Here is an 11,176-nt window from a genome sequence, read left to right as displayed (position 1 = left end):
CATTAATCTGCCCAAGTAAAGTTTGGGTCGGTGCAGCAATAACATGTTACGGTTTTACCGCTGCGCCTTAGTGACGTGCAACAACCCAACACGGTGTCAATGTGCAGCAAAGTGGGTGCAAAGCCACCACAAAAACCAAAAACATGGAGAGCAACACGTGTCGTTTCACTTTGACCCAGAAAATAAAGTTGTAGTGTGTGTTTGTGTGTTTCCTATTTCACAAAGACGACAGAAATGGGAATGTGGGAGGGTAGGACTCCAGATCCAGTGACTAAGTCCATCCAGCTAATTACATATTCAGCTCCGTGGATTCTACTACTACTGTGGTGGTGGTGATGATGATGATGACTGGCTTATGATGTCAGCATGGGGGCTTAACCTTATTTAAATGCTTCTCCAACCTTCACATCCAAGCAACAGAGTGCACAGACACTCCAGCAGAACCCAGCTGAGCTTCTCCTCAGAGAACATCAGAGGAACATTTTCATTTCGTGTCTTTGAGGGAACCGTAATATTCAGGAGAAGCCAAACGCTCTACTGCAGGTGAGCACGTTTTAGACTGTATTGTTTTATGTGTGTAAACTGTCAGGAAGATGAGCAGTGTTTGAAATTCTAATTTAGTTGTAAAGCCAAATAAATTAAAGACCATCTCCGTGGGTTTGATGAGGTCCACAACATACGTCACCTTCTGTCCATTCAGACTCCATGGACAGAAAGTGAAGAAGGCTAGCTCCAGACTCAGATTTATTTCTTTAGCCAAAATCACAAAACGTCCCTGTGGGTTTACATGTTCCCTGCCTGGAATTCTCCAAAGAACGAGAACAGGCTTGGCTGCTGGAAGAAGAAGAAGTAGAAGGACGACATGTGAGGAAGATATGATCTAAACCCCAGTTAATCTAAAGATCCCACTAAATAATCTGTGTTTTTATTCTGAGCTAATGAAGTGCATTTAATAAATGAAAGAAGCTCCCGTGTGTCAGAGCTTGTCTCCTGGACCTGCCTGAACCTGTGGAGCTGTGAGAGTACACTTTGTCTCCTCTAAATCCAGCTTTTCCAACATCGTTGTCAAATTGTTGGGATTTCTGGTTTTGGAGCCAGTTCTTCCACTTCCTGTCTCTAACCCTGCCTGATACTTTTGGGGTTGTGAGCAGAACCTGGTTGCTGAGGGACGTTTTACACACAGGAGCAGTTTTGGGATTCATCTGCCGAATTTCCGATTAGTGGACAGTAAAATATTTGCAAAGTCAGGCTGCGCGCCTCTGTGATTAACAGTTTTGTCAACTTTCATTTAAAATCCCCCCCGACCCTGATGGGACTCCACTTGCTATTACGACGCACAAACTAACATTTAACATCTACACCCGCCGTGTAGTTATTAGTATGATCTGGAAAAGTGTTTAACAAATAATAGAGTTTGATGGTGGCGATACGTTTACCATAATCAGGTGGAACGGAGCGCAGGTCAAATCCCAGCGTGAGAGACCAGCACATAACATCCAGTCAGGGGCGCCGCTAGGGATTTTGGCCCCATGAGAAGAAATCGTACTGCCCCCCCCCCCCATATTATTTTGTCAGTATTTATCATAGGCTCCTAGAATCCTTCTCCTTATTCTCCCCTTTTCGCCCCCTGCATCCAGTCATCTGAATCATCTCTTCGAAGAAAGTGTGATTTGCGCCATGTTAGGTGTCATTTGGTTTATTGATTCCTAATCAGTTTTTATTATCGGATAAAAGCACTTATTCAAGTTTAAACCTCAAAACGCTGCCTCTTCAAATATCATAAATGTTTTGGCAAAGTTATAAAGTCATTTTTAAATGTTCTCAGCGGAATTAAATCTCGTATCCTGATGGATGGATGATGATGAAGATTATCTCAGGCTTGTTTTCACATGTCACAGGGTCAGACTGGGTCACTGTGACCTCTGACCGTGTGCCTGCTGTACACCGCCGGAGTGTTACGGTTAGCGGGTGCACAGCGGCGGTGCAGCACGTATTCCACCAGAGAGCGAAAAAAGAGATGTCCTGAGAGTCTGCATTTCTATCCATCATAATTTATGGGGGGAGGGGAGCGCTCTTGCACCTGCACCTGCACCTGCGTTAAAGTGTCACCATCCAGGAGGATGGCCAGAGGTACGCCAAAGGTTAAGGAGAGAGAGGAGGTCACAGGTGGGATAAATCTTCACTATCCATCACTCGGCTTCCTACGTGCACACGTTTCCCTCAGTGGCAGCTCACTGCCACGTGCACAGTGTGCGTGCATGGAGTTAACTGAGTGGTGGACTGGTGATGTTACTTCAGGGGGTCCAAAACCTGACTGATCAGTAAGTTCCCTTTACTGACCTGATTAGAATTATTGGGACCCCAATACTTTTAGCACAAAATTTAAAAAATGTTCAGATATAAATGCAAAAGAACAATTGAACTGAATCAGAAATATTTAAACAAAAAATGTTTAATGTTCCAGGAGAACAACAGAAGGGTGATTCTTTAACTATGGGCACTATTGGCCTTGTAAATGTAATTTCCACCACACCATTGCCTTACAATATAAAGCGCCTTGGGGCAACTGTTTGTTGTGATTTGGCGCTATATATATGTGCTCTGATGTCACTGTTTATCTCCATAGAAACTACCCAAACAATCTTTCATACAAACTGGTTAGGGACATTACAGTGTTGTGGTGGAAATTACGGCAATAGTGTGGGACAACTACATTTTGTTTAAAAAAAAAAAATAACAGTTGTATGACATTGAATACCCCAATTATGTTTTGATTATTTTACTGATATTTTATTCAGAGATATTTTAAAACATTAGAAAAAACGTTTCTTTACCATTCATTTTTATCATTGAAGATCAAAAGTCTGGGTGTGGGACAAGCACAAAACGGCAATATTTGCATATAATGATGCTGAAAAAAGGTGAAAAAGTCAACATAGACTACTAGAACAAATTTCTTAACACACTTTCATTGTAAAGATAACTATAAAAGTGTGAAATTTCCCCTTTTTTCTGTTTTTCATACAATATGATCAAAGGACATAATAAGTGACCATAGTCTAAGAATCACCCAGAAATGCTTTGAAACTGCATTGAAAAATGCAGATATAAAATGTGACACCTTTGTTGCCACACTTTGATGAAATTAAAGCAAATTAACTCTTTTCCAGCCAGTTTTCTTTAGACCAGTCAGAGGATGAACACATGAACATTTCCATCAATCTTTAAGAGACACAGTTTGGTTCTGTACTGTGAATGTGTGTGGAGGAAGCAGTTCTCAAAAACTGAGTGATTACGCAAGAAGGAGACTAGTGAGGGAAGCCACCAAGACACCCAGACAACCCTGAAGGAGTTACACTTTTTTTTTCTGTTGCATCACCACCATCCATCTTAAAAAGAAGATATGAAAGTTTAGCTACTGGGACACCGGAGCCTAGATTGGATGTGTTTTCTTGGATTAAAGTCCTTTTCTGTTCATCTCCACTATGATGATGTGGTTGGTTATGCAACAGACCAAATATCAGTGACCGGCGGCTCCATGTGGTCGCGGTGGCGGGAGTCCGGATCCTTGACGGGGCTCAAACAAAGAGTAAGACCTTTTCCCTTTGTGAGGAGAATTGTTTTAAAAAAAAAAGGCGGCTTTGGGGGTGAAGTTGCAAAGATTAAAAGCGGACGTTCATTTTGTGGATGTGGTGTTCTGCCAAAATGCAGCAATTCTCAATGAATGAAAAACAGCTTTCTTGGCTCAGACCCGCGTCCTCCCACTGCCAGGAAAAGACGTTTTGGGTTTTTTTTTTGTACATGTTGATTTGCAGGTAAAGCGTCTCCCCCCGAGCAAAAGCAGATCTTTCCACGTCATCATAGGTGTCAAGTGGGTGTGGCAGGAGGGCTAAGGGTTGTGACACGCCTTCTTTTGCTCTTCTCTGGATTTTGTATTCCTGAAACGACTCCAACTGGAGCCCATAAAAACGGAAGGAACTGGACTCATTTACAGACTGGGAAATCTCCCATGATTCTCTCTGGCATCAAAACGCTGACTTTATTAGAAACCAAACGCTGACTCGAGAAGAAGCAATAAATTTGTTTTATTATCAGTCACAATCAGTCAGATGATGAATGAACGGGTCTTCCAGTCTACGTCCACAACACGCACATTCAGTGGGTTCCTTCTGAATTAACGGAGTCCAATTAACGCTTAAAGGAAAACTCGCTCAGTCCAACACATTTGCACTCTCAACTCATCACATTTTGACAGCGTCACTTTCCCTCACAGTTGCTCAGTGCCTGACTTATTTTGCTGTTTTGGGTCATAATGTTTTACTGATCAACATTTGAACAGTGACAGATGCCAGTTACTGCTCTAATTGGTGTATTTAATGTAGGATTTGAATTTCAGATTCTTGAATTGTTCTCAAAACAGTTGCTGTTCATCTCAACTCTCAAATTGATCTTATTGACTCTCTAATTGTGTTGACTTTCTAATTGTGGTTGTTAATTGGCCAGTTGATGATGTTGACTTGCTAATTGATGTTATTGACACTAATTGATGTCGTTGGCTCACTGATTATATTGTTTCACTAACTGATTATCTTGACCAATTAACTGATTATCTTGACTCACAAATTGATGTTGTTGACTCTATAATTGTTTTTGACTCTATAATTGATGTTGATTCACTGATTATCTTGTCTCAACCAACTAATTGATTATCTTGACTCACAAATTGATTATCTTTACCAAATAGTCGATTATTAACTCACAAATTGATGTTGTTGACTTTCTAATTGTGGTTGTTAACTCGCCAGTTGATGTTGTTGACTCACTGATTATCTTGACTCACTCATTGATGTTGTTGACTCTATAATTGATGTTGACTCACTGATTATCTTGTCTCACTATTTGATTATCTTTACCAGCTAACTGATTATCTTGACTCACTAATTGATGTTGTTGACTCTATAATTGATGTTGACTCACTGATTATCTTGTCTCACTATTTGATTATCTTGACTCACAAATTTATTTCATTCATTTAAAAGAAAGAAAAAAAAAAAAACAAAAAAACAGAAAAGCAGAAATAAAGCATCTCCATTACCAGAATGAAAAGGAGCAGAGAGAAGAACAAGTCTTATATTTTCTGCCCCTTTTTACAATACAATCTTTCAATATCCAGCGTCATTTTTCAACATTATTTAACAGATTGTATTTCTTTAACTTGTCACATACCACTGACTTATTTCATAATTATGACCATTATTAAATAGATTACATCTCTGACAGGTTACATTTTTAAACTTAAAACATTTTATACATTATTAACAAATTACATTTTTTTTAACTTCCTTACAGCCCACTAACTTATTTTATAGTTTCATACTTACTTAATACATCTAGTTTAATACGTTTTTTAAATAATTTAAGCGACCTTAATTCTTTAATTTCTTTGTTGAGATTGTTCCATAATTTTACACCATTTACTGCAATACTCCGTTCTTTTACTCTGGTTCTGTATCTTGGTTTTCTAAAGACTTCTATTCCTTTCAGTTTATAACTACTTACTCTTTTCTCAAACATATTTTGAATGTTTGTTGGTAAAGTATTTTTATTTGCTTGGTACATTGTTTGTAATATTTTCAAATCGACTAAATCACGAAATTTAAGTACCCTGTACTTAATGAACAATGGATTAGATGGATCTCTAAAACCACTGTTGCTAATCACCCTTAAAGCCCTTTTCTGCAGAATAAACAAAGGTTGTATATAAGTTGTATATGTTGATCCCCAGATTTCTACACAATAAGTTAAATATGGGAAAATCAATGAATTGTACAATGTTAATAAACCATAACTATTTAATTAATATTTTACTTTATGCAAAACAGCAATGGCTTTCGCTATTTTTCCTTTTATGTAATTTATGTGTGACTTCCATGTAAGATCTTCATCAATTATGACTCCTAAAAATTTCATTTCTTTTACCCTTTGTATATCCATTCCATCTATTTGTAATGATACGTTATTTTTTTTTTGCTCTGTCATTAAACAATATGAAATTTGTCTTATTAATATTTAGTGACAGTCTGTTTATATCAAACCAATGCTTAACCTTTTCCAATTCTGTTTTTATCACTTGTGCTACTTCCTGTATATCTGATCCAGAGTAAAACAGCGTTGTATCATCAGCAAATAAAATGCTACCAAGCACATTAGATACATTCACAAAATCATTGATATACAAAATAAACAGTTTGGGTCCAAGTACTGATCCTTGTGGTACTCCATAAGCAATATTACACAATTCTGATTTGATTTGAATTGATGTTGTTGACTTTCTAATTGTGGTTGTTAACTCACCAGTTGATGTTGTTGACTCTATAATTGATGTTGTTGACTTTCTAATTGTGGTTGTTAACTCACCAGTTGATGTTGTTGACTCTATAATTGATATTGTTGACTTTCTAATTGTGGTTGTTAACTCACCAGTTGATGTTGTTGACTCTATAATTGATGTTGTTGACTTTCTAATTGTGGTTGTTAACTCACCAGTTGATGTTGTTGACTCACTGATTATTTTGTCTCACTGATTATCTTGACCAACTAATTGGTGACTCCATGTTTTTATCAACTCTTATATACAGCTCCACATCCTTCTTTCTCCCCATCAATCTTCTTTTTTTCTTTCTTTGCATCTTTATTACTTTAAATCTGTCTTTTATCATTTTCTTTCCTTTTTTGTCTGTTTTAATTTGTTTTTCTTCCATCGGACATCTGGCATAAAACTTGTACCAAATTCCTATGCAGATCTCTTATCTGATATGGAGATCTCGATCAAGCAGGGGGCCTGTTGTTGTTGTTGTTATTACTATCCTTTCCTTCATTCATTCTTTCCTCCTACCTTTGTTTTAGTTCCTTCTTTATTTGCATCTGTCTTTGTATTTTCTATGCTTTTATATTATTTGTTCTTGCAGTTAGTTCTCTCCTTTCTTCCTTCTATCCATCCTTTCTTCTTTAATTCCTGCTTCTTCCTTGCTTCATTGCATCCTTCCTTCTTTTCTTTATATCGATTACTTTTTACTCCTTCTTCCTTCATCCTTTTGTCTTCCTAATTTATTCCTTGCTTACTTCTCTTAATTTTCTTCATCCCTTATTTCCACCATGCTCCTTCCTTCCTTCCTTCCTTCCTTCATTGCCAGTCAGTTTCTTAAATACTAATTTTCATGACTCAGCAGTTTTTGAGTTTCCACAGACACACAGAACTGATGACAAAACCTCAACACCTCGAACAAGAGTTTGTTTATTAAACAAGGTTTTCACCTTCTGCTTGCTGCCGCCGTAGCAGCATGTTCTGGTTTTTGCCTTCTGTGTCCCGTAAAAAACAAATAAACAAACAAGAAGTCAGATAAACACATGATAAAATATCAGAAATGTTTTTCAGCTGTACGATGAGACAGGTGGCGTCGGCCCCGCCCGCGCGTGGCGAGTGTGGCGCTCACGCAGATCTTTGTGGGGAAATGTTGATGATCGGAGCAGCGTGATGTCAGCGTGTTGTGTGTTCGTGTGTCTTTGTGGCGGTTCAGCACGTTTGTGGGACTGAAGTCAAACAAAGTGTCAAACTGAATTTATTTTCATTGATACAAACAGTCTGGAAAGATCACATAAACTGAGACGAAGTGGATTCTGATCGCACATGTCGCTAACAGCTTCGTGTCTATCTCATTGTCCTGGAATTTTCCCATGGGCCCCCAAGAGGGCCAAAAATTACATTTTGCACATTTTAGCTGAAAAACTGCTCAGTAACTTTTCTGCATATAGAATCCTCAAATCAGTCGACTGACACAAAGAGTTTCACTAAACTTTAATCATCTTAAAGCCCGTCCCCCCCATGCCTCCCCCCAATCCCCTAGGAGGTTGAAAGTCAATTCCATTCCACTATTTTTCTCAAAACCTATTCAGTAAATTTGTCTGAAATTTGTTTGGGTGACTATCTGGCTCTCTGAATGAATCCGTGTGCACAAAGTCTCATGACCCGATTGTTTTTTAAATGAACTTTTAATTTGTCCTGATCACAGACATCAGATCAGACGTCCCCCTCAGACGTCATTAAGTTCAGAAATATTTGGACATTGAGAAATAAAAATTTCTGTTTCTCAAAGTAAAGTTTGTCAGAGTCCCAACTGTCCCCTTTAAATGGGAAATAATTCAGGGGGATAAATCAGGAAATTACTGCTCTGTAAATTTATCAGATTTTCTGAGGTGTTTCATGTCTGTGTGCATGTTTTTGCCTTATTATTGATATATTGATCAAAACTCTAAACTTGATTTAATCTCTTTTTAGCACAGTTAAATCAATCAGATAGGCTCCACCCCCAACCCCTTTAAGTGGAATAAGCAGGTTCAGAAAAAGAATGAATCTGCAGGATGTGGTGGACATAATCAGGCATTTTCATGAATAATTTATTATTGTTTATAGATTTCATTTTGTTTTGATTTGAGGTTTTAATTTGTTTTTCTCCAAAACATGCAGAATAATGTCCGTGCCCACCTTTTGGCACTAACTGGCCTCCATACAGATCCAGTTGTGCTCTGTGAGAGGCAAGTCCGTGTGCTGCTCTTGCGCACCCTGCAGGCCGCCGTGTGCCCTGCAGCCGGGTGTCTCCACTATCACTCAGTTCCTCCCTCTGTTTGCTCTCGAGTCCTCCCTCCCGTCTGCTCGGACCTGCTCACAGGCATCATGAACCAAACGTTCCTCTCAGAACCAGCAGTTCAGTCTGAGCCCAGTTCCGCTCTCAGCACGACACACCTGGAGCCACAGCTGGACTTCTTTCAGGGTTTGACCTGAGCATCCGCTGGATGGTCCTGGGGTCTGAGGGGACTTCTGTTTGTCTTTCACCTGGTTTCAGACGTCAGAGTGGAAAGTTTCAGGACGTCACTGAATCATTTTCTCAGTGAGGGACACAAACTGACTTTGGAAAAGTAAGTTTCCAGCTCTCAGCTCATCTTGTCTTCTGGATTTGTTGGACTTCAGCTTTGTTGTGGTTTCATTTGCTGTGAGAGATTCTGGACGGGATTCAGAGTCTGTTTGGTTCATTTCAACAGCTCAGAGAAAGAAAGAAGAAGAAGAAAAAAAACCCTCCCTGTTGGCACATCTTCAACTTGAATGTGAAATCTGGACACAGATGTTGCAAAGATGCTTGCTGGAGGATGAAATGTCACTTTCTCTGCTCACATCTTTGCGTTTTTCTTTGCAGAACTTGGTGTTGGAGATGTTCTGCTACAGACGGGTCGTGCAGCAGTGGTGCTTTGCTCTTTTCTTACTCTGCTCTCCTGTTCCGCACCACGGACGCACCATCGATGCTCTCAGCAACCGAATGTAAGTCAGACTTCTTTTTCTTTTGGTAATAAAATATCACTCGAAAGTGCCTTTGCCAAATCATTTCTGTGCATTATTGAATCATATATATATATATATATATATATATATAAAATTCAAACAGATTTTTCCAGCTGCTCACTTATCTCTTAACTCAAACTTTAAAAAAAATAAAATAAAAAATCCTAGAACTTTTGTTTTTGTTTTTTTTGTTTTTGTTGTTTTTTTTGGCAGAAATGAGACTCCATACAAATGCACCACTTGCAGAATCTTTTCTGACTCATCATCATCACTTTGGTCCAAAAGTAATTTTCTCAAATTGCTTAATTTAATTTAAATCTTATTAGAATATGAAGCAATGAAACAAAACAGGAAAAAAAAAACCTTTGTAGAAAAAAATGGCTCCAAGAGTAAAAAAAAACAAACAAAAATGCTGAGATCAGAGAGCAGGTTAACCTCTGACCTTTAGTCCTCATAAATGACTCAGTAACACGGCAATGAACAGTGGAATGAACTTTTCCGATATTTGCAAGCAGGCGAATGTGGGTGGAAAATGTGGTGAATTGTGCCAGCAGATGTTCTCTCCAACCTACATGTTTACCTAAAACACAAGAGTCCTCATGTGATAGAGTCCCAGCAGGCTGGAAGCCCGGCTGACAGTCTGGCCGGAAAACTGGCTGAAAGTCCAGCTTTAAGTCCAGTTTGAAGCTCTGCTGAAGGTCTGGCCGGAAAACTGGCTGAAAGTCCGGCTTTAAGTCCAGTTTGAAGCCCAGCTGAACGTCCATCCGGAAAACTAGGTGAAAGTCCAGCTTTAAGTCCAGTTTGAAGCCCGGCTGAAGGTCTGGCGTGAAAACTGGCTGAAAGTCCAGCTTTAAGTCCAGTTTGAAGCTCTGCTGAAGGTCTGGCCGGAATACTGACTGAAAGTCCGGCTTTAAGTCCAGTTTGAAGCCCGGCTGAAGGTCCGGCCGGAAAACTAGCTGAAAGTCCGGCTTTAAGTCCAGTTTGAAGCCCGGCTGAATGTCCGGCCGGAAAACTGGCTGAAAGTCCGGCTTTAAGTCCAGTTTGAAGCCCAGCTGAACGTCCGGAAAACTGGCTGAAAGTCCGGCTTTAAATCCAGTTTGAAGCTCTGCTGAAGGTCCGGCCGGAAAACTGGCTGAAAGTCCTGCTTTAAGTCCAGTTTGAAGCCCGGCTGAATGTCCGGCTGGTTTTTGGGCCTATAGTCAGAGCTGGATTCTGGTTTTGGATTCTTGTGGCCTTTTGGACACTCTGACTGCTGGTGTCAGTTTGAGTGTCTGATGCTGCCACACACTGAATGTATGGAAGCCTCACAAAAAACAAACACTTGACCATTTCCCCACTGCGTTGTTGCTTTATTTAAAAGTTTAGGTTATAAATTATGATGAGGTTCTTCATAATTATGAGATACTAAGTATTAATTACAAGATAATGTGTCTATGAAATACTGAGTACCAACTATGATATAACATGTTGGAATTATTTATTGTGTATCACTGAGCTTCTTCCACGTGGATGATGTTTTCATTATAAATTACATCAAATACAACAACTAGACGATCGTATCATCAATAATTAATTAATAAAAACTAAATTCGACTTATTATGTCTCGTTTATGATTTATGTTCTCATAATAGACAATGTCGTAATTATGACTTTTTATATCATAATTACAAGAAGATGCTCTCTCTGTCTCTGTCTGTCTCTCTCTGTGTGTCTCTCTCTCTCTGTCTCTCTCTCTCTGTGTCTCTCTCCCTGTCTCTGTCTCTCTGTCTCTGTCTCTCTGTGTC

General features: G+C 39.2%; 1 protein-coding gene across 2 annotated transcripts in view; it reads left to right on the top strand.

The window, feature by feature from the left end:
- Window positions 1-478: 478 nt before the first annotated feature.
- The window catches only part of pthlha (parathyroid hormone-like hormone a), a 20,608-nt gene continuing 9,910 nt past the window's right edge, over window positions 479-11,176 (top strand). The window contains exons 1-2 of one of the 2 annotated variants that reach the window (XM_034163774.1): window positions 479-543; window positions 9,249-9,370. In XM_034163774.1, coding sequence (XP_034019665.1) covers window positions 9,264-9,370 — 107 coding nt within the window. In that variant the 5' untranslated portion in view covers window positions 479-543; window positions 9,249-9,263. Of the gene's footprint in view, window positions 544-8,725; window positions 8,974-9,248; window positions 9,371-11,176 lie in introns of those variants that run through there. The other variant, XM_034163773.1, reaches the window with a different exon arrangement.

This window comes from Thalassophryne amazonica, chromosome 22 (assembly GCF_902500255.1).
Source record: "Thalassophryne amazonica chromosome 22, fThaAma1.1, whole genome shotgun sequence".
Classification (NCBI taxonomy): Eukaryota; Metazoa; Chordata; class Actinopteri; order Batrachoidiformes; family Batrachoididae; genus Thalassophryne; species Thalassophryne amazonica.
Note: the sequence above shows the minus strand (reverse complement) of the source record. Positions and strands in the feature narration are given on the sequence as shown.